The following is a 25276-nucleotide window of genomic DNA, read 5'->3' on the forward strand; positions in this document are numbered from 1 at the left end:
CCGCTAGTGGCGGCAGCTTGGCCTGTGGCACTCTGGTAGAAATAAGGCTGTGATCCGAAGAGCCAAGAGGAGCCTGAACCACAACCTGATATTCCACCGGGTGAGAAGTCAGCAGAAGGTCCAGTAGAGAAGGTGCTTGCCCATCAATGTCTGGGATCCTGGTGGGCTGATCAACCAGTTGGGTCAAGTCATGTGTGAGAGCAAAAGCATGAGCAGTCCTTCCAGCATGGTCAGTTTTGAGGGATTTCAACCAGGATTCGTGGTGAGCATTAAAGTCCCCCAAAAACACCAATTCCGCGTTAGGAAATTGCTCTTGCGCAGCATCTGCCACCCGACTAAGATGGTCAAATAGTCGGCTTGTCTCCAAGTCACCATTGTGGGATCTGTAGAGGCACACGTAGACTCGGCTCTGACGAACCAGGTCCACACGTACCACCAACATGGAGAAGGAGGGGTCCTCCAAGCAGCGCAGTCGGTGACAGCAAACATCCGTCCTGACGAACAAGCATACTCCGGCTTTCGCTTTGAAGGATTCTTCAAGCGTGTAGCCGGGATAATTAAGGTAGCTGGTATCGGCAGGACGGAGTATTTGTGTGAGATGGTGGTGGACAGCATTGAGGTTAGTGTGGAGTCCTCGGATGTTAGAGAACTCGACCTCAAACAGCGAGGGTATGGTGGGGGTGTGCACCGCTGTACGACCGTTTTTTCTTTTTTGTTGCGCCATTTGGGAAAAATGAAATGGAAAAGAGACGTGAAGCGAGCGATGTATTGCCACGATAGGGATGGGCAAAGTGTGGAGGCGTGTTTCCCCAAGTGGTTGTCAAAAGGAAAAATACACTGACCCGCCGGACGGAAGGGCCCCCGAACCCCCCCGGAAGTGGCCGCCGGGACCCCACCTACCGGTCACCAACCGGCACGACGATCCACCCCGAGGTTATGCGTGGCCTGGTGGGGCAGCCTCACGAGCTGGTTAGGCACGCTCGGGCCCCTGTACTATGCCACGGGCGGCCAGCGGAACAGCCGTTTCTTCGGGTCTCCCTGACCGGCAGGTCAATACAGTTTCCCCCGGCATTGGTTCAACAGCCGTCTCCAATTGGACCAACACCCATCGCGGCAATACTCGCTCGGGCTCTGGCTGTACACTGGCTGACCTCGAAACGCGGCTGCAAGCCACTTCACGAGTTTTTCACCATACGTACGGTGGTAACGTGGTGAGCAGATGGTCGCTCAGATATCCCTTAGTCGCCTCTTACGACACCCATGGGAAAGAGAGGGGCAGTGAAATGTATTCTTTCTCCGTCACTGCACGGATAGATGCGTGGCGGCTCTAAAGCCATTTCTTCAACTGAAAGCTTCTAAGCTACTGCTGGCATTGGCCGTTACATAACATAATGTCTCGCTATTCTGAAAATTTTTACTAAACGTTAATGAAAGTGTTTTTGCTTAGTGGATCGAACATCTTTTGATGTCTGCAGATATTAATTCAGACGTTTATAAGCTTTTAATGTACACACAAAGCCAACAGTAACTTTTACCAAATTAATTACTATAAAGCTTCAATTTAATTAATGTAATGTACTCAAGTATGTAACTCAAATATTTAATTAAGAATACATATATATATATATATATATATATATATATATATATATATATATATATATATATGACTGCCCGACTGACATATCAACGTACAGCCCAAACTAATGGGGTTCCTGGCTGCATTAACCTTTTTCACAGTAAGTTAGACTAAGGAAGGACTTTCGATATTTTAACCGCTAAGTTAGTGATAAAGGGGATAAAAGTGTTTATGGAAATCCTTAATTTTTGAAGAAATTGAAATTAGTTTTTAACAATTTTGAATTATGAAGCGAGTGAAGGTATAGCGCTAGTATGTATATATAAAACAGATGTAATAATATATTTAATATAAAATAAATTGAGATTCACGCAACAATCGCTCGTAGTATAAACTATCAAATAAAAACATTATCATCAGAATCGATTCATAATTTGCAAAACCTTCCAAGAATATACAAACAATAAAAAAATAACACCCAATTTATAATCTATTTTAATAATTATAATTTACTAAGTTTTGTTTAGCTTAGGGTAAAGACTAACTGTCTTTACGTACATATTTTATATAAATTTCATTATATTAATTTAAATAGTACAATGACGATAATAGTAACAAGATTACAAGTTATGTTTCCCTCGAACGTGCTTATAACTACATAAACAATAGTTTCGTAGTTTTTCAATTAAACATCTCAAAACTATAATGAACGTATACAAAGAACGAACACAAATTAATGTTCAAACAAGTTTCATTGTTTGAATACACAATCGATTTAACGAGATATAATAGAATCAATTACGCCAAGAATTTCATTATACTTTAGGATCTTGTGGTACTTTTATAGACCAGGGGCTAGCGAAGAAAATACGATAGAATTTTCTAGAAGAAATTCGCGCAATTGTTGTAGACAATTAAGAATACATTCTTAGATTTTGTTTTAATTATAATATCCGTTGTATGCATATATTTGTTAATTACTGGAATACTAATATTGACGCAGTCAATCATAGCATTGCATTGTCTTCCTCAAATTTGAATGATTATGTTTTGCAATGGAATAAATTATCAATGGCTGATATATACACAGACGGTCAGGTCCAAATAACTGTAGGCTTTATTTAAAATAAATATTTTCCATATAAACAAAATTGGTATCAAATAAAACAAATATTCCCTTATATATTTATTATATAATCAAGTTAAGTATCTTTTGTTGGGTAAAAGGCAAAAAATTATAAAGTTAATTAATTATTCCTTATATCTTTTAATTAAAAATACCGTTCTTTGATAATTGAAAGAAAAAACCATTATGAATTACTTTTAATACATTTATTAATTGAATTATTCAATTAACACTTTTATACTACGAAATTTCTGAAATTTTTAGACTTCATTAAATTCTAACGCTTTAACAGACTAAGATGAAGTAAAATATTGAAAATTTGAATGAATTAAATCCTTAAAACCAAACTTGTTGTGAATTATTGATTTTAAAAGTTTTGAATTAGACATAATAATCATAGAATAATAAATACATATATAATCGTTATTTGTAAGTGTCTTATAATGTGTGAACCATTGATTTAATACATTTTGAATTCGAATCGAAATATCTAATTGAGTTTTATCACCAAGTAAATAGAACAGTGTATATAGAGAAAGCGTTAGGGCTTTTCTACTAGGAACATATCAAATGGCATTATATAATTATAACAGTTAATTTCAAAATAGCATCTTGTATTTCTAACAATGCGCTTAAAATACTCGTCCATTGGTTAACCGCTAATCGTCTTCCCGGAGCTTAAAATTAAACACAGGCACGCTATCTAAGGGTGTTCACTGTAATTTCTTGTTATTTGCAGATCTTAAATACAACTAAGATTATATAGGAATTGTATAGTCATTTGATTATATACTATTTGTTTATTGTAATAAGAGTGATTATTTATTGAAAGAACAACTTTCGACGATTTTTCGAATTCTTCAATCCTAAAATTTATTATTTTTTTTAATGTGATCAACACAAACAACAGGTTAATAAATCAACACTAAGTATTGGGTAACCGGATTTGAATCTGTGATCTTGTATTAAAATCGCGTCATCTATACACTGGACCATTCGGACCGTAAATCAGTGCTTTTCATTTATATATAACGGAAAGTTTATTGTTTACGTACAATTGCGCTGTTGGGGAAAAACAAAGCGCTTTTCATGAAACAATAAGAAAATTCTCATCAATAAAAAATAGATAGTTTTATAATTCCACGTTGTTTTCATTTTAATTTGTTGTTTTCCAAAATAGACATCATTTTATTACTAATATAAAAGTAGCTCATTTTCATATTGGCTAGTTACCGTAACAGTCTGTGAATGTCCCACTGCTGGGCTAAAGGCCTCCTCTCCTCTTTTTGAAGGTTTGGAGCTTATTCCACCACGCTGCTCCAATGCGGGTTGGTAGAATTCACATGTGGCAGAATTTCAGTGAAATAAGACACATGCAGGTTTCCTCACGATGTTTTCCTTCACCGTAAAGCACGAGATGAATTATAATCACAAATTAAGCACATGAAAATTCAGTGGTGCTTGCCCCGGTTTGAACCCACGATCATTGGTTAAGATTCACGCGTTCTTACCACAGGATGGCTAGTTAATGAGGTTACAAATTCTGATGAATACATCATAGGGTTTATAAACCGGTTGGACAATTTAAAAAGTTTTTCATAAGTGAATTTCTTAGCAGTTTCGAAATTGGTATGAGTTAGATACAACCAGTACACTCGTGCCTCGGAATGCACATAAAGCCGTCCTGCACTTGATCTCTCCCCGGACCTATCGGATTGGCGCTCCATTGAATTATGAGAGTGATGTACTATTCCATTCGGGCCTGTCTGCATTGTAATGTCTTGTGCAATTGGCTATTCATGGTGATTAGGATGACTTCATTCATTCATTATAAGATTTTTTGTTTTGTAGTATATTACTGACTTACAAATGAAAATAATGATTAATCGCCCAGTATAAATACTTGTATATATATGATACTCTTCTACTTGTAGACTTTTAAAATAAAAGCCCAAAGTTTATATAATTTAATAAATTTATAATGTAATAAAATTTAGTAAAATTAAATAAATATTATATTTTGTAATGTATTTTTGTGGAACATATAGACAAAAGAACACACCACCAGCTCTTGCACTATAATTAACGAAGGCCAATGATTTACACGGTTTAGAAATTAGGCTATTGTTACATCATAATCGGCTTCGTCGACGTCATTACGTTAGTAAAGTTCACTTATGATTTATGACTAAATTCGTGACTAAGACATTTAGTCTGAAATTTAGGTAGTTGAGAAGTTATTGAACGTTTTAAATAAATAAATTGATAATTTTTAAGCTTTGCTCGATGTTAACTTTCATTATTATTCATACAAAAATAAAACCACATATATTATTGTATAATAAAATTATCTATGATAGTGCGGATCGAATGCTTATAAAGGATTTTTGGAAATTTAACTTTAAGGGTAAAACTTTGTCTGCGGGCCGGCAAGGCGAAGGCGGCTAGTGCAGAACGTTTTTCCCGTCTGTACTGGCCGTCGTCGCGTTTGGACTCTACTACCACTTACCATCAGGTGGAGTAGAGTCATTTGCCATCCCGGGGCATATATGAAAAAAAAAAAAGAAAAAAAAAGACAGTTAACTTTGTATGAATTTAACCGAACAAAGTCGGCACGGGCAGTTAGTCGCTTATATAAGTGAAATAATAACAGTTCTGCCTCGTCTATTCACTTCTTGTTATCAATAACAACAACAATACTAAGAATTGCTGTTTTTGATATATATTCACTGGTGGTTGGGCTTTGTGCAAGCCCTTCTGGGTAGGTACCACCTACTCATATTCTACTGCAAAACAGGAGTACTTGGTATTGTTGTGTTCTGGTTTGAAGGGTGATTGAGCCAGTGTAATTACAGGCACAAGAGACATAACATCTTAGTTCCCAAGGTTGGTGGCGCATTGGCGATGTAAGCGATGGTTAACATTTCTTACAATGCCAATGTCTATGGGCATCGGTGACCACTTACCATCAGGTGCGATTACCTATTCTATAAAAATAAAAAAAAAACTTTTGAGTGGGTGTTACCTACTCGGGCTTAAACAAAGGCCTACCTACCTTTGTACAGAAAATTTTCTAAAATTATTGTCAAAAACAAAATAAACGTATAAAATATGTTATTATGCTTAAACGTTAACAGTGAAAATAAAACGGTAAAAACAAATGGAATGTTTTTGAAAATAAAAATTAACAAACTAAAAACCTGAATCAGTTTCGAAAAAAACAAATACTGAATAAAAATAATTTTAATTAAGATTGTTGTAGTCGAAACAAATTTTATATATATTGTAGATAATTTACCGACATTGGTACAGGAGATAGGTGTATGAAAATTGTTTGCAACAGGTTTTCGAAACCATAAAGAAAATATCTGAATACATAGCTTCATGGTGTTCACTCGCGAATATGCATTTGACTTTATACAAAGATCCATTTGGGTATAAATAAAGGATACTTTAAAGAAATGTCTTTTAAAGTGAACACGGATAAAGTCGCAAGCGTAGCTCTTTAGTAATAAAATGCAAAGCCTTATCAGGAACGTCTTCATCCAATATTTAAGTGTCTATTTAAAGAATATAAAACTCAACAAGTCTCTTAATCTCAGAGGTTTTGAAACATTAAAGATAAGATGTAAAACAAATATTTAATTTAACCCTTCCTTACTTAACCTATATAAATATCGTTATAGCGGGATTAAGTAATCACCCTTTTTGGTTATGAATTTGGTTTGAATATGCCGAGAATTTCAAGACTTTAGAAACGTCGACACGTTTCGAGAATATTCGATAATGTTTGGAATTAAAAATCATACTAGAATGGTATTTGTGCTTTCAATTCATTTTAAGCATTAAACTGTTTTTGAAACACTAATCAATGTCCAAAGAACTAATTTGACTTTAATCTAAAATGTCATTGGTCGGCGGCAGCCGATGACGCAATAGTCGACCAATGAGCGTTAAGCTTAAAGTCTAATTAGCTAATCAGAGTTTGGCCGGCTTTTCAAGGAGGTACGTCGTTTATTTCGACTACCATAAACTATGACCTTTAATTAAGAACTTACTAGTGATAGGCGATGCAAGCACGTTTAGTAGGTTAATATTGATTTTGTTCAAGAACATTTCTTTGTAGAGTGTTCTGGTTGGAAGAGTAAGTGAACTAGTGTAATGAAGTCTTAATATCGTAGAGGCCTTTGGTGTATGTTGACGATGCAAATATTAATTATATTGTACAATGTAACTCATTATCATTACTCTGTTTGTAACTCATTCTTAGGTAACTGCATATTATGCCTGTCTCTTTCTCACACCAAGTTTTGGACTCCCCAAAATCAATACATCCATGTTGGAGTAAAGAATTTCAGTAACAAAAATATACCTACAACAAAACTAAAAAACGTGTATTGAGGCTTCTTTGGTCCTTAAATTTAGGAATTATTCTCCTATCAATTACTTAGTAAAGATTGAATACTCGAAGGACTTGACAAATAGAGATATTTTTCGAAGTACTTTTTAGCAATATATTTCGTTGGTTCTACACGGAAATTCCATAGCTATCTAAAGAGTCTCCAATATAGGCAGTATGCCTATCACTTGAGTTTGACTTGTTTGAATAAAAAGCTTAGCTCGGTCATATCTCCTTGGTCTCTTGTCCATTCTATTGACACTATCCACAAAGAAATTAATTAAATAAAAAAAACTATCCATCCGCGCAATTATTTTTAATAACAATTGAAACCACTGCAACGTAACAGTATCTGATACGAAAGGTTACAAATCCCGAATTTTATATTCTCCCTTCCAAGATAAGTTTCTTGAAAGAACGCGACATATCTTTATTTGGACGTGCCGATAAAAAAATAATGTCCGACATTAAGGGAGGGCTTAATTTAAATATTTTTGACGCATCCCACCTCCCTCTCGCTCTCGAGGTGAATTTATATTTACATTCCTTACATTGGTTACAATAAGTCACTCGGCCACGAAGGGTAATGCTTTTTTAAGTGAACCCAAGTCGAATTTCGTTCGGGTTTTTTATAGATTGTAAGGACATTACAGTCACGGTCCATTAGTTCGATCGAGTTTTTATGGTAAAGTTTGAACGATTCGATTTTGAATGGACATTGATACGTTTTATTGTGAAATTATTGCTTTATAAAAAGGGTTAAGAGTTGTTTTATTTTTTTAATACTAGAAGGCGATTAAGTAGCTTTACAAAATTTAAATCAAAATTAAAATATTATTTACTCAAGCAATTTGCAATTGTTACTGTAAAATATTAAATGAAATTTAAAGCTAATAAAATCTACATATCAATCTAGATTCTGCAAAAAAACTCAGAAGTTACTCCTTTCCATCAGGTTACACCATGTTAATTAAATACAATTAAATATTATTTAGCCACGATTTTAATTATATATTCATAGTCTTTTAGCGAATAATAAAACTTCTTTATTAATATTTTATTAACATAAGATTTTAATCCAAAGGCCAAGCCAAGAAATTTTATGTAGAAACTTATTTGTCGTCAAATATTTAATTACTTTCTGTTACGTTAATTAATTATTTCTTTAAGAACTTAGCAACTCAATTCGAATTCAGTATACACGCATATACATAAGATAAAATTCTGTTAATTAAAATTGACAACGAAAAGACCTTATTACCTGAATCATAACAGCTATAATGCGTCAAAATCATTAGCTCCATGTGAGGCATCCCATACAATCTGATTTATTGTATTTTTTCTGTATTATTTTAAATTAGGCGCTATCTCGTCGACTCGGTTAAATGGGATTCTGTGGATTGACTAATGTGTTTTTAACAAATGTCGTTACTAGTTAGTGTATCAAAGATATCCTTGAATAGTTAAGATGAATTATACAAACCGTTACGAAACGAATATATAAATAAATATATGTATATATAATATTTCATTGTATATTGATACTATCTTTTGAAAAGATTGCGTTTATTTATGAATGGAGTTTGTACAAAGAGATGTGTTGCACATAAGTACTGCGTGTTTCGGTTTCTATGCCGAATTTACTGGCATGTACTCAGTTTTATCTTAAAGAAAAGACGATACCAAAAAAAAAAAAACAAGTTTCAATGTACGAGTAACTTTTCTCTTAATTTCGCGATTTTGTTTCTTTATTAAAGACTTATTTCCCATAGTTATTACGTTAGGAAAATTATGTGGCGCTAGCAATATTCCGCCATATGTGTGTATGTGTGTGTGTACATAAACATACTGTAGTTTAAAAGTGTATTCGAATAAGCTGTAAACCTTGTCCGTAATAGTAAATATCTTTTAACTCTGGGGTGTTGTATGTTTCTTTATTAATAAACATTTATTATTTTATATAAATGAAAGAATGAAATTGATAAGTATTTTCTTTTGTTTTATTTATAAAGATATTTAAATGTACATGTAACATTTTACTGTTGTATTGTTAGGGATATTAATCGCTTCTTATATTGCCAAGACGTTGTCAAACAAAATAAATTGCTGCGTTAGGACAAACTTACCATTTATACAAAATGAAAGACTACGAAGTTGTTTTATTTGTCGGTATTATTAAGTTTCTACCAAAGGAATATATGTATTATTATAAAAATATCATAAATTATAATACATTATTATTTTTATCATGACTTCAAATAGACATTCTTATCCTATATTTTTTTAATGAACGCACCCAACGTATTAAGACGGTAAATAAAAAAGGCTTAATTAGTAACGGGCTTATCAACTGTTTATCCTTCGTGGGCAGCACGCGGGATACGGCTCTGTTTCGTTGCCCACACTGAAGTAACCGGGCTCCAGGCTCGACTCGCACCTTAAAAAAATAAATGTTTTTGAGCTTGATTCTTTTAAAAAAAAAATAGATTGGTTTTTTTTCTCTCTATTTAACTGAAATTCTAATAAGGTTACACTTATAATAACAATATGATAATACGTATGGGTGTGATCAAGGTGATTTATTTTATAGCTTAGAAAAATATTAGTCATGTATTTTCTATGGATTATTCTGAAAAATATGTTTTTGTATCGTGTATGCTATTGGTCAAAATCATATTCTAAAATTTGATCCTTATAATAGATAATTATGTCTGATATGCTTCTTGATATTATAAATCTGTTGTAATTAATTAATTATTTATTAAGTCTTTATTGCACTCAATTTACAAATATTATAAAAGAACTATGCAGAGACAGCCTTCCTTCCTAAATAGGTCCCACTTACGGTGATATCTCCTAAGCTACCTCTACTCAGAATTAAGGCGAACTGAAATCGGGCATAGTGTGTACTTACAATTAACTTAAGAAACACATAAAATAATTAGAAACTTCAGAATAATATGTAATATATGAGCAATAGATATACCTACATACATACTCTTATATATGTACTTCTAAAATATGTACTGTGTAAAATAAGTACTCTTTTAATGGGAATGTCAAATGAGCAGTTACTTTTACTTTTATTTTTACTTTTGATTAAAAATCGTAATGTTTCTGTTGATGGCGTTTAAAATCGCAGATTAGAATTTCACAAAAAAAAAAATGAAAAAAAAAATGCATATTCAGCAGGAATAATAGCAATTTTCACATTTTCGTTCTTATAATTAATTGTTGTTATTATAGTCAATTTCACACATCTTTCTGAAATTTCAAGATCGGATTTTAACGGCAATCTTCGAGAACATTCTAAAAGAATAACTCTATTGTTTCTTATAAGGATCACATGTCTCAAATATCTATCCTGCATGATAAAAACTGTTCTTGTTTAGACTTAAAAAAATATTTGGTAGTTTTTGTTTAAAAAAAAAAACAATGATAAAACACTCCGAGTAACATCTGTCTAGACAAAGGGTCGACATTCCAATGTTTTTTTGGCGCTAATTTGTCAAGTTTTTCAAACCAGCCGCTTTTAATGTCATTGCGTAAGATTTGTCATCTTAAAAAGTTTTTTATTTGCTACGAGTTTTTAAGAATTATAAGGAATTTATTTAAAGAGAGTTTTTTGTTACGAAGATACTTTTTCATAGTTATCGTTGTACAACTAACTATTTTAAACATACAACAATTATATTGCTAATTTCGTAAACTTATTCACTTAATTAGTTTTTATGTGCCTAATTAGCCTGTAGAATATAATAAGTTTTGGAAAATGTTGCTAGCATTTTTTATAACTACTACTACTACTGGTGGTAGGGCTTTGTGCAAGCTCGTCTGGGTAGGTACCACCCACTCATCAGATATTCTACCGCAAAACAGCAATACTTGATATTGTTGTGTTCCGGTTTGAAGGGTGAGTGAGCCAGTGTAATTACAGGCACAAGGGACATAAAATCTTAGTTCCCAAGGTTGGTGGCGCATTGGATATGTAAGCGATGGTTGACATTTCTTACAATGCCAATGTCTAAGAGCGTTGGTGACCACTTACCATCAGGTGGCCCATATGCTCGTCCGCCTTCCTTTTCTATAAAAAAAAAAAAAAATAAATAACTTCTTTCTTCAAATATTAACAATTTTTGATTTAGATTTGTATATACTTATTTATGTAGTTAACTATGTACTATCTCTATTAGTACTATCTGTAAAAGATTTTTACACTGTATTTTACGAGCGTGCATGCCAGTTGCTGTTTTTTTTTTAGTCTTTGAAGTTAACGAACTTTGTAAGGTTCTAAAACTAAGTATGAAAACGTAACGCGTATTGTAATTAAAACGGCTAAGATAATAACAACGTTATTTTAATGTCGAAAGAATAACAAGGGCAGATAGACATCTAAGTATGCCCTGGAGTAATATCAAATTTTATCGTGTACTGTTTTGAAAATTATTTAAATTACCTTATATAATGTATAGGTTAGGTAGGCTAAAGGTAGGTAGGCTATTAAAGGCTATATACATATTATTCTAGTAAACTAAAATATGTTTGTTTAAAAATATTTAAATACCTATATTATATCTTATAATATTAAGTAAACAATTCTTTTATACAAAAATTTTTGAAAAAAAATCGGCACAAAATTTGTCTAGATAGGGTTTTGTTTTTTAAAACAAACAAAACATTTTTCTATAACTAATTATGAGTGTCGAGTGAAACTCGGTCGCCCGGTCGCTACTCATATATAATGTAACTTATAACGAAATACGTTTAGTTGCTACGTTTAAATAAATAGTTTTATTTAAAAACTTACAATGGCAGAAGCTCACGTAAGGAAATCGAAAGAGAACCTTGGGCACGATTTCTTAAACATGTACATGTTTAGAGTCGTGATGGTTTGCATTTTTATGACCCCAAATTATCGATACGTCATTTTTATTAAAACGAAGTTCCTTATCGCACGTTATACTTTAGGAGTTAAGTGTAAGAGGAAGATAAGTGTAAGACTTCGATTGTCACGACTCTTTTGCTATATCTGAGTTTGTGTGTGTACAAGTGAATGTCTATGGATAGGTATCTATAACTGAGTGTAGATTTGTCGTGTGTAATTATCGCGTCAGCTGTAATTTACAATTCGTAATAATAAAATGTTTATTTTTATATGTTTAAAAAGAATATCAATTAATTTCACACATTTGCAATTTTTTATTTTTTCACTCACATGCTGTTATTTCATTGTGTGCGTTATTTAATACACGAAGTATAGCGAAAGGAACTGTCCAAGCAGGACTCATACGAAATCTCTCGTTATTTTATTATTTATTTTTATTATTAATTTTAAAATTGACGAAATGACGAGCCGGTTGGCGTGGTTGGTAGATACTTGCCTTTCACGCCGAAGGTTATGGGTTCGATTCCCACCCAGGACAGACATTTGTATGCATGAACATGTATGTTTGTCCTGAGTCTGGGTGTAATATGTATTTACAAAAAAAAAGTAGTATATGTAGTATATCAATTGTCTGGTTTCCATAGCACAAGCTTTGTACAAGCTTAATTTGGGATCAGATGACTGTGTGTGAAAAATGTCCCAGGATATTATTATTATTAATAATAATAATATTAGTCAGACCATTATCTATACAATATGAGTTTATTTTACTTACATTGTTTTTTCGATATAAGTTTCGTACGTTTCGCCCCCTGATGTTTTGTCACGAACTTCATTATCACTGACGTCATAAACATCTCGTTTACTTCGTGTCAAATCGTCTAATTTAATAACTTTACCGACTTTTTCCAATTTCAATGTTTTTCTCAAAGACAACGGTTTCAAGATTTTTGATTTTTCTAACATATTCGCTTTAACTTCATCCAGTATTTTTTCAGATAGCGGTTCAGTTTGCCATTCTGGTAATTCTTTGTTCTTAGTTTTAGTGTCGTCTGTTCTTACTTCAACTTGCTCATCGTATTTGCCTTGTAATTCATCTGGATTTGCAATTATAGCGGTACGCGGCTCTTGAGCTGCATATGGTCCATAGTAAGGTTGCAGATATTGTTTATTTCTATTGTAAGAATTTAATTGAGCCCAAGGGTAATTGCTGTAGTAATAACTAGCTGGATTGGTGAAATTATGATGTACATAAGAGAATGGATAAGGAAGCATCATAGGTTGTATCGCAGATGATTTCTTATATAACTCTAGGTTGTTATTAACGAAAGGATTATACCAAACTGGAACGAGTGAATTTTCACCTATGTTATCTTTATTACACGGTAACGATTCTTGACGACTGTTCTGTTTTGATTTATATGGATTATGTAAATACGATAACGTTCTATGAAAGCTTGATGTTGGATAGTAATACGGTAATTTTTGGAACTCACTCTCTTGTAGCGGTCTCTTGACGTATGAGTCAGGGTATAAATAAGGGTAAGCTGTTTGTACAATATTGGTTCCTTCTGTTTTTAATTCAACTGGTTTATGTTTACCGTTATTGTGATGTAGCGGCTCATACCAATACGATATTGAATCTTTTCGGGTTTGAGATGGTATTTGCTTTTTAATCTCATCAGTCTTGCTGTTCACAGTATCTTTGTCCATTCTTTCGGTTACTACTATATCTAATTCTTTGTGAATTTCTTGCGCTACATTGTATATTTCAACTATAGCTTCTAAATCGCTTTTTTTGATCGTATGAAGTATATCAGTAATCTTTTGAATTTCTGCTTCAGTTAAATATCTATCTGTGACTTCAGACTTGTTATTTTTTAACTCTTCTTTTAATTCATTCATTTTATTATCTAAATTCCTATGAAATACTGGTGTTTTTTCCGGGTCTATCTTTTTGATGATGATAGAATTATCACTCGGACTTACAGACATATCGTCGTTGTTCGAAATAGTGTATTCATCTTTCAATTGTTGAGATGTTATGTTTATTGTTATGGGTACATATTCGGTTTCAGTTAAATTCTTCTTTCTAAGCTTACAAGTATAATTACCACAAAATGTCTCTGATCGCCAAGTCGAGTTAACCGGGTAAAGTTTTTTCGTATCCGGATCCTGGCAGTATAACCCTGAAACGTAAATGGAATTAATTATTTGAATATTTTCAAATAAAGAATACATTTTGAAATACGAACTTAAATTGTCATTTTCGATAAAAGATACGTCATTACAAATGACAAGTTAATTTGTTAAAATCCAATGTGACGTTAACGGAATTATCTGTTTATGTTCACAAATTAAATATTTATTGTATATCTTAGTCAATAGGCTTAAAACAATAAAATTTTCTTAAAAGAGTTTTTATTTTAATATAAAGTATTAATTATAAACCCTAAGGACTGCATTGCCGTGCTATCATAGATATGCTAGTTATTTTAAGCCTTAAACGATTATAAAAACAATACATTAACGTCAAAGCAAGACAAATAAATAAATAGCCATGTGTTGTACGAAATATTTTTCTATAAATAGTTCGAGTCGATATCGCAAATAAATCAGCACTGACAAAATATTTTGTGCTATCTTATATTAATTGAATATCCCAAAATGAAGAAGAACTATCGTAATTCGACAAAGATAAATTGTAATTAATTCTATTGCAATGAAATATTATATAGACATAGGCTAACCATGATTGTAGAGACAATCTATCCATCTATCTAAATGTAATAAATCTCTAACAGACTACCTCTGAACATGAAATGATTCTCAAACTAATTGATATTTGTGGTCATTGTTATTGATATGGACCAAACAAAATTACAACAACATCACTAAACTAATTGTAATTGAATTTGGCATTGGGTTAACCTGGGCCATAGATCAGATATGTATTTTAATTACGGGTTATATGAATAAAATAATGACGTCAGACAAAGTCGAGTTGAAAAGCTAACAACAGTAGCAGCAGTTCCTGATACGAGTAAACAGACGTACAAAAGATCGTGTATAGTGGCTTAGTATTAAATTGTAATTACATTACACATTGCTGCATTCGCTATAATTTTAAAATGTCCGTTTGTCCATCGCTTTGTAGTAAATCAGGATATACGATATAAGATGGCTTCCTGTATGCATGATTAGGCAAAATGAATGGACGATTCATCAGTTATTTTGCCACCAAAATCAATACTTGCTTTAATATAGCTATGGTCAGTGAGCCAAAGAAATTACACCTACATATATTCTATAATTGATGATATATTAACGATTGACAGGTCTAGTTTGATCTTTCGGTACCAGCGTCTATTGTGAATAAATTACTACTTCCAACGGAGGGCCTAATCGCTAGAATGCAAAATTTAAAATTTAAAACCAAAAATTCTACGAAACCTCCTATTGTAAAAATAAAAAGTTTAGTTAGCCTGTTAATGTCTCACCGCTGGGCTAAGGCCTCCTCGCCTTTTCAGGAGAAGATTTGGAGCGTATTACACCATGGTACTACAATGCGGTTTTCTGGATTCACATGTAAGAGATTCTTCACCGACCATGAGATGAATAATAAACACAAATTAAGCAAATGAAAATTCACTCAATCTTCGGTTAAGATTGGGTTGGATAACTAGAACTCCCGTCAGACCTTAAACGAACCTTTGAAATATTAGCGAGTTATAAACATACCCTTTATATATGGTGTTCCATAAACAATTTGCATCAACACAAACAAACCACATATAATGTAATAATCCGCCATTTTAGAATTCGATAGCTACGTCAGGTTATAATTGAAGGCGAATGGTAACTGCAGAGGTGTCGGTTTGTCATATTGTTATGATTTAAACGTGTCTCGTCATACAGCGCTTCTCAATATTTTTTATTAGTAACTGATTTTCTTTTATTATTAGGATTTTAATGATTTCAATGAATTCTTTATGACAGAACGATGAAACATCTTAATGAATTTTTGGATGTAAGGTGAGTATTTTTTATGAAAGCCGTATTTTGTTAACAGTTTTGAATCGTCACTTTGGTAAAAAACTTTTGTAGTTGTTGTTATGTATTATATAACAATATTATAACAGTATGTAGTTACTTTAAAATATCGATCGATACATTAAATTATATAAGTCAATAAAAAACAATTAAAATTAAGTCTTCCAAAAACAATATCGAAATATACGAGTACTTTAGTTAAGTGGGGTAATTGTAATTTCAAAAGATTAAAGAAATTTATATTTACCATCAGGATCGGCAAGATACTTAACAGTTATAATTAAATAATGTAATAGTAATGTCCTCCAGATTCGGCCACGGCGGCCAATCTCAAGAGAGATTAGCCAACTACGCAGCAGATATTATAAGTGCACAAATGTGTGCGCAAACACAGGTGTACTCTCTCTTCTTTCACTCACATAATCCGATGGGACGGCAATACGACACGACTGGAAAGAATTCAGGCGCAGGACCAACGGCTTTACGTGCTTTTCGAGACGGGAGTATACACACTTCCAAGTTCCACACTCCGGGATGCTACTGAGAATTTTCTGACAGAAAAACCCAATAACTTGTTATTGGCCCGACATGGGAATTGAACTCAGGACCACTAGACCAACGAGGCAGTCATAGTATAATAGTATCGCATAGGTATAATAATTAAAAGTACTATCTCAAACTTTATACCGAATTGAAGGGATGCCTTCAATTCACCGTCACTCACAATGAACCACTGATTGGTGTTAAACGATGTTATGACTAAGTTTACCCAAAACTTGCTTAACTAGTTAAAAGTTAAATATAGAATTCAACGAAATATATAAATTCTAAACCTTCTACATTATATGTTTGAAACTTAATTTGGAGTATTTCAAAGTTGAGAGGAACAAACGTGACACATTTGAAGTTGGTAGGCTTTAAACTTCTAGAGATTTCTTAATGTTTGCGATGACATACGATTATTATGATACATATATATATGCGCCACCAACTTTGGGAACTAAGATTTTATGTCCCTTGTGCCTGTAATTACACCCACAGGTGAGGGTTCACTCACCCTTCAAACCGGAGCACAACAGTATCAAGTACTGCTGTTTTGCGGTAGAATGACTGATGAGTGGGTGGTAGCTGCCCAAACGAGCTTGCATAAAGCCCTACCACAAGTAGGTATGCATCATAGTAATTAAAAATATGATTTATTAATGTTCTATATTCAAAAGTGTTTTCCACATAAAATATATCATATGCGTATAAATAGCTATAAATCAGTAATATGCTTCGTAGAATAATATAGTAATATATAAGTGTATATACTCTTGGAGATGAGGTTTATATCAGTAGTGCTATTCTGTAAGGATAAACTCGAAACACACCGCAGAAAACGGTCGTGAAGTGTCAGAAAGGGATGTGACATTGAACGAAATAATCACAGTAGCATGCGCAAGCGATCACGTTACTCCCATCGAACAGACGAAGTGGATACCGCTGGTTTTTAGTGGATATTTTGGCTCATTTGTGGTGAATCTAACATAACCCCTATATCATGTGGAGGAAACGCGCAAATGCGTTTTTCTTTTAAGAAAAAAAAATACTTTTTATACCTAACGCGAAGCTTTGCGCGAAAACTCGTACGATATTTGTTTATTATTTAAAAATGTTTTTTTTAATTGCAACACTATAGAATGCAATAAAGCACTCTATATTGGCGAGATTAATATATGGCAGTAAATTAAAGCGAACACTGTCACCATGTGCTGTAAACCATATTACAAAGGTTGAGAGCCGCTTTGTCGAGTAATTTGCGAACGTGTTGTAATTCGATATTAATAATCGGAACTTACTACACGCGTATCACTGATTAATCAAATTATTTAAGATAATATAATAATTAAGAATAAATAGTATAATATATAACAATAACATTATATTTAAAATAAATTAAGCTATTTAATATTGATTTTATAATCCAATCAAAGTAGGCAATTTGGGTTCTATTATCGACTGTGTCGAGTTAATGGGAACATTTCGGTCGAATATTATTTTATTGTAATATAATTGATTGTTCGACGTTTGAAAGCCGCTGATAACATTAACAAACGTGACATAATTCGACGCTCATAATCAAATACAACAGGCTACATTCCGCTTACAGATTATATTTTTTTTACATAAAACGTATGGCAGTTATTTTATTGTAATTATTTTTATTATTGTAAAAATTTATAAGATAATTTTGAGTAAGCCAGTGCTTAGCATGAGGGTTAAACATAGTTCCCAAGATTGAAGTCGCATTGGTGATGTAATCTTTACAGTACCAATGTCTATGGGGCGCATTTATCATCTGGTGCCCATGTGACAGTCTGCCATTTGTTTTAATATTAAGTGAAGCCTAACTTCTGTCTAAGAGTATATTATTTGTAAGAAAAATACAACGATGCTTGTTTTCACTTGGTGGAAGGGTTTTGTGCAAGCCCATAAGACGCCACCTACATTTTATTATTATTATTTATTTATACCTTTAAATGGCCGTGCGTTGCGTTACATTTTTCCTTAGTTTTATCCATGCACTCCGTAAACAAAAAATACACAAGCAACTTATGAAATGAAATACTTGATACTACAATTATACTAATTCTACATTCGTTATTTCTAGCTTTCTATTAATATGAACTTCGCTTTCTATGTAATCGCTTCATTCCTTTGCAACTACAAATACCGGCTACTTATAAAATATTTTATCGCTCAACAGCAATCGTTTGTATTGCCGTATAATGGTTTGAATGGCGAGTGAGTTTAGTATTTACATGCTCAAGGGACATTAGTTGGTGCCGCATTAACGGTATGCTTATATAATGATTAATGAGTTTTATAATGCCTTGCACTGTTTGAGAGACTATGGAACTCAAACTCACACTACATTACATAATTATGTATGTATTCTATATATGTGCTTCCGTAACAGCCTGTGAATATCCCACTGCTGGGCTAAAGGCCTCCTCTCCTCTTTTTGAGGAGAAGGTTTGGAGCTTATTCCACCACGCTGCTCCAATGCGGGTTGGTGGAAAATATGTGCTTGTACTATATTAAATAAGTATATATATATATATATATATAAATAACAAACAAATATATCAATCAATCAACAGCCAATCGTCCACTGCTGAACATAGGCCTCTCCCAAGGTGCGCCAAAGCTCCCTGTCCTCCGCCTTCCGCATCCAGTTGGTGCCCGCCACCTTCTTAAGGTCGTCGGTCCACCTGGCTGGAGGGCGCCCTACGCTGCGCTTGCCGATTCGCGGTCTCCACTCTAGGACTCGTCTGCTCCAACGGCCGTCGGTCCTACGACATACGTGACCAGCCCACTGCCACTTCAGCCTGCTAATTTTGCAAGCTATGTCGGTGACTTCGGTTCTTTTCCGGATAATCTCATTTCTGATCTTATCCTTGTAAAAATATTATTGTTTAGTGAGCTCAGTTGTACAACACATAAATAAAATGAATTGATATAAATATAAACTTGGAAAGTATATAATTACAATGTATGATTTAAAAAAGCTGTTATTATATTCGTTTTTAGTAGCATCCCCATCACCCCAGAAACGAAACATGTTTGTACTAATGTTTTAAGCTAAACGGTATATATATCAGCGAAATTCATTGTAGTTCTTATAAGAAAAAAATATATCTTTAAACCTTTGTATGTGATTCTGTACATAGAAATTTAGATTTTGTATGATTGGTACGTGTTTAACGAACTACACATCTAACTCTCAAGTAAATCCACGGGGCGTACCACTTGGTAGTGTTCTTGGTCCATTATAATATATTCATATTGTACGCCCATTATAAGATCTTAAAAAATATTTATACATTTTCGATAATAAGTAATATTCTGATTTTTAACTTTTATATAAAAAAGTAAAGTAACGGTATAAAAATGTCTCACTGTTAGAGCCTCCCTCATTTTTCGAACTGAAGACTTGGTGCTTATTCCACCACGCTGTTTGTATACGGGTTGATGAATACACATGTGGCAAATTTTCATCCGAGTGTAGGTTTCGTCATAATTTTTAGTGCGAGATTAAATTATAAATACAAATAAAATTCAATTGTGTTTGTTCGGGATAGAACCCGTAATTTTCGAATAAGATTCACGTGTTCTAACCACTGAGTCATCTCGGTAACTCGTATATGATTGGCGATTTTTTTTTAAATTTTTATAGTGGGAACTTTGTTCTACTGAAAGTAATCTTAAGCGATAAGGATGCGTTCTATAATTAATTAATATATTTTATTACTTTTATTCTTTTCTATAACGTGAATAAACTGTTAAATAAATAAAATTCCTCACAATGAATGTTGTCGCTTTAAATAAGGATATCTTTTATCTATCTTTTTTTATTCGTTGCATCGTAATTACTCTTATCTGTATCTTGGACGTGGGTGGAAGTGAACGCCGAGTTTCGTTTCGCAAAAAAAAAACGGCGATAAGTTTGCGAAAAGATTTAAAACACACGAGAGATAATACTTTGTTTTATATATATTTTTTATATGATTAACGATTATATTATTTGTATCTTCGGTATGGAGTGTGTTATCATTTGTGGATATTTCTATTGTTATATGTTTAATAATAAAATTGCTTTAAGTTTATTTTCAAATGTTTGTTCGATTATTTTATTACAAACATATTAAATAATATGTTTGTAATAAAATAATCGAAGTACTAGCCTTTTTTACGCGAAAAAACGCGTATGGAAGGTGTTATTTAGCCGCTGGTAAAGCTCAAGTTATTTAAATAAAATTAAAAATACAGTTTAAAAATCTAAATTATTAGTTTAAATACTCAAAACAAACATTATCTGTCTGATTACTGTAGTTATTAAGTGTTTGTTTAAGCAGGAAAAACCGGTGGTCCTGCGCCTGAACTCTTTCCGGTCGTGTCGGATTGCCGTCTCATCGGATAATGAGAGCTAGGGAATAGAGAGTGCATCTGTGTTTGCGCACACACGTGTGCACTATAATATGTCTTTCGCAGTTAGCTAATCTCTCTTGAGATTGGCCGCCGTGGCCGAAATCGGTCTGGAGGACCTTATTTTTTCTTATGGGGTATAGAAATATACATGTTATATGTACATATATTTATCTAAAATGTTAGTTCTGAAGTGATTTTACACATGATAAAGTATATGCAATTTAAAACGTTTTAGTACATAGAACAAAATAAAATCTTGTTTTTAAATCGGTGTTTTTACATAATAGCCTTGTATTATATTGTATTAAATATCATTTCCAAAAAACATGATATAAATTTTTGAATTACAATCACATATATATGGTACAATATTTCGCTTAAAAAAATAAAAATACAAATATCTTACAGAATCTAGTTTAGAAGCAGATAAAACAATCTAAAAACCCCTTGGTAATGATTCTGTCATTAACGCTTTAAATCCCGGGCTAATTCCGTCGTATAATTCAACCATTAATACTTTTATCTTCGGGCCTGACCTTAAAGTTACAAGTAATTTGTAGCCCTTCCGAGGGCTAATTTGTTTTTTTCAACACCTATAAGTGTGAACCCCCGCTGCGAAGAGAAACAGTTCACCCAACGATTACAGGTACAATCCAATGCATACAATTTAGTTCTTTACTTATAATATGCATCGTTTGTTAGTGATCGTTATTCCCAATTTGTTATGTCATATATTGTTGTTGTTTTTTTTTAAATTGTAATTTAGTCAAATGATCAGACGAATAGGTTTATCGTTTAAATTTGTAAGTACATTTAGGTATTAATAAATGTTTCATGAGTCATTATAATTTTTTGTTATTCGTTATTCATTTCATACATATATTTTAAATAAAACGAAAAAACAAAATAAAAAAATGTGTTCCCAAAAAAATGGGTATTATTATACTGCCAGTTCAATTTACAAATTCGGAATGAAAATATTAATTCTCATATTTTTTATCATAGCCATTAATTGTAATTTATTATATTTTTAATATATTGAAATAGATTGTAAATACTAAATAAATAATACAATAAAACTATTAAACTACTAAAAACATTTCAACGAAATTTATATTTATTTTGTTTGTATTATACAAATACGTATTTGTATTTAATATCAGAATTCTCAGCAATAAATTGAAGATTATATTTGTTCTATTTTTACGTCCTATCGTCTGAACTGTATGTTATGCAACGTAGCACAGGGTTAGTGATAAGGAATAATGTTGCTAAAAAATACAAATTAATGCAATTTCCATAGCAATAATGAAAGCATGTCTTTAGTAATTTCAGTCAGTAAGACTCAATTTGGCGTGTATTAATTATTACCATTGGTTGTACTGTATACCGCCCGCTGCTATAGACATCCTTTTGAATTCCGTTTAAGAATTATCATTGAAGCTTTAAACATTTTATTATTAAACCATTTAAGGACCTGTACTAAAGGTTAAAATTGTACATTAATTTGCATTTTAAATATATCCCGTACAAGATATTGTAGTTTTTAAAAGACGTTTATATATTGTGACGCCTTTTATAAAATGGCAGCGTTTTAAGCTTATTAACTTAAATAAATTTGTAGTTGATGTACATTTTACTCAATAATAATAAGAAGATTACTTGGCGGTAAGGCTATGCCCAAGCTAAGACCACTGGCTCCGAGTTGGCACCAACTATCCATTATATATTCCACCGTCAAACAGCATTACTTGGTATCGTTGTGTTTTGTTTTGACGCGTAAGCCATAGTTATAACAAGGAATATAACATCTTAGTTTTCAAGGTTGCAATGGTATAGGTAGGCGAACGAGCATATGGGCCACCTGATGATAAGTGGTCAGAAACGCCCATAGACATTGTTATTGTAAGAAATGTAGCCATCGCCTACATCGCCAATGGTCAACCTTAGGAACTAAGATGTTATGTACTCGTATATTTAATATTTCTTACAGCATCCATGTATATGGGCTGTGACGACCATTTAACATCAGGTGGCCTAATTGCCAGTCGGCCTATCTATTATAAATACCTAAATAAAGTGATCAGTTATGAAATGTCCTAATACAGACACATTCTTCCGGTCACTAGACCAGCCAGACATTATTCTATATAGACTACAGCTTAATCCAGAAGATCTAACGATGCCAAAGATGTAAGACCTTAGAAGCTAACTTTTGTATGATGTTATACAATTGTAAGCAAATTTTTCTACAAATATTTTAACAAAAATAGCAAGCATAATATTTGTGCAAACAAAAACGATTTATGGCTTTAAATATACAATAGGCGTATCAGAAAGCTATTTTCATGAGCGTGTGTGTTCGTAAAAGTTGGTTATTCGATTTTATGTTTGATTTTCATGCGATGTCTGACTTATTGTTGACAAAACTTATATATAAATATACTAATATATACAACATACTATCGAATATATATTAGTATTAATTAAAATATTCTAGTGAATGTTAACTAATCTAATTGTTTTTTATGTATTGTTTAATTGAAAAATCATAATGCTGATTTCTTTAGATTAACTTACTCATCACTGAATTATATTTTACTAAAATGATGACGATGTAAGTCGAATAAAATTTAAATATTATATTAGAAATATTAAGGGCTATTTTTTACCAATGAATTGATTTGTAGTCATGTCGTCCTGATTGATTTCAGCCACCCAAGATTAGCCGACTAGCTCAGGACAAATCATGGCTCAATGGGACATAGGAAACCTTATATTTTTTCACTTTCATAATCTTGATGGGTTGGGAATATCACACGAACGGAAAGTGATCAAGAATGTTATAAACTAAGGCTTCATGTCCTTTTAAAGGAACGGAAGCTCAACACTTTCTTAACTGGGAATTATATCACAGTAAAACCCAATAACTTTTATTAGCCGGATGCGACATTACAACTTAAGACCAGATATTCAGCAGCTGTTAATTTTAGCTCCTTTGAGAAAGGAGGCAGTAGATCAAATATTTTACTTTTAATATAACACTATAAACTAAATTTAAAGGTAATGAATGAAATTAAGACAAAGCAAGACTATATCCTGCAAAAGATTCACCATTTAAATATGATAAAAAATAAAAAACAAAAATTTATTCCGCTCGCTTAATCCAAGAAAAGCAGTCGTATTTGGTCCATTTAAAGAGAATCTGTTTAAGACTAAAAGGCTGTAACACTGTGTTTTAGTTGGCAAACGTTCGTGTGGGGTTTCGTGATACCAACAATAACCGCTAATGTACAATCGTCACGCGATCCTAACATTTCGACCTGGTTCCCAACGTTTATCCACCGATTTGTACATTTGTGTTCAGATTTGCGAGTATTGTTTTTTGAAAGGGTCACGTAAGGGTACGGTTGAACAAACTTCGAGCTTTTCACGAGTAAAATTGTTCTATCGACGGTAATAGCAGAAAAAAGTACGGGGAGTAATTTCTTTTGTTATCTGAAGTTGTTTGTTGTATTATACCATTCGCTTCGTATTTTTCAGACGATTTGCGTCCGAATTGGCCTATACTTGAGCGACAACTGCCCTTTGAACACGTGTAATTGACAGAAAAGTCCGGCTGATTGACCTTTCACGTCTCTTTTGGTAGGTTATGTGATTATTTCTATGGATTATCAGAGAGAATCTTAAAAAGACCAGACGTGTTACTTTGAGTAGTTGTTTGCGTACATTACGTATAGCTTAACAGCGGACAAACTTGTAACTGCGTGAGTTAGGTTAAATATAGACCTAAAACGTCCATAAAGTACATATGATTTATTAATACAGATTAGCAAACTATTTTGTGACTACAATTATCATTTTTTTGACACTGAAGACACAAATATCCTCAACGTGTTGCCTGTTCTTCGCGTAATTGAATGTTGAGCCCAGAGCATTAACCGGTCTTCGTAACCATCTACTCAACGATAAATAACACATGTTAAATGTAGGAACACAAATAATTTTGTGAGTTTGTTTATTAGACGCTTAGTGCTACACATTCGCTGGATATGTTATACTTTAAAAATTTTTTTTTTACTGTCGTTTCTGACCACAAAGTATTCTGCCAAGGTCACGTATAATTAAAAAAATAACGATGGAGAATAATCAATTAATGATTAATTAAATTGATGGTATGAGAATAAATAATACGACACACAATTGATTAATGTTCTATTACCGTTTACAGGAAATAAAAAGTAATTAGGCATATAAATT

The 25276-nt window shown here is 32.7% G+C and overlaps 2 protein-coding genes across 3 annotated transcripts in view; one reads left to right on the top strand and one right to left on the bottom strand.

The window, feature by feature from the left end:
* LOC126777720 (protein madd-4) overlaps positions 1-25276 on the top strand; it is a 418598-nt gene that overhangs the window by 192610 nt on the left and 200712 nt on the right. The gene's annotated exons all lie outside the window — the stretch shown is intronic.
* Positions 9140-25276, bottom strand: part of LOC126777644 (uncharacterized) — a 37680-nt gene continuing 21543 nt past the window's right edge. Inside the window, exons 1-3 of one of the 2 annotated variants that reach the window (XM_050500756.1) lie at positions 15731-15846; positions 12765-14178; positions 9140-9541 (exon numbers count right to left, since the gene is read on the bottom strand). In XM_050500756.1, the coding sequence (XP_050356713.1) occupies positions 9451-9541; positions 12765-14178; positions 15731-15803 (1578 nt within the window). In that variant the 5' untranslated portion in view covers positions 15804-15846 and the 3' untranslated portion in view covers positions 9140-9450. Of the gene's footprint in view, positions 9542-12764; positions 14179-15730; positions 15847-25276 lie in introns of those variants that run through there. The other variant, XM_050500757.1, reaches the window with a different exon arrangement.

The sequence above is a fragment of the Nymphalis io genome, chromosome 23 (genome assembly GCF_905147045.1).
Source record: "Nymphalis io chromosome 23, ilAglIoxx1.1, whole genome shotgun sequence".
NCBI lineage: Eukaryota > Metazoa > Arthropoda > Insecta > Lepidoptera > Nymphalidae > Nymphalis > Nymphalis io.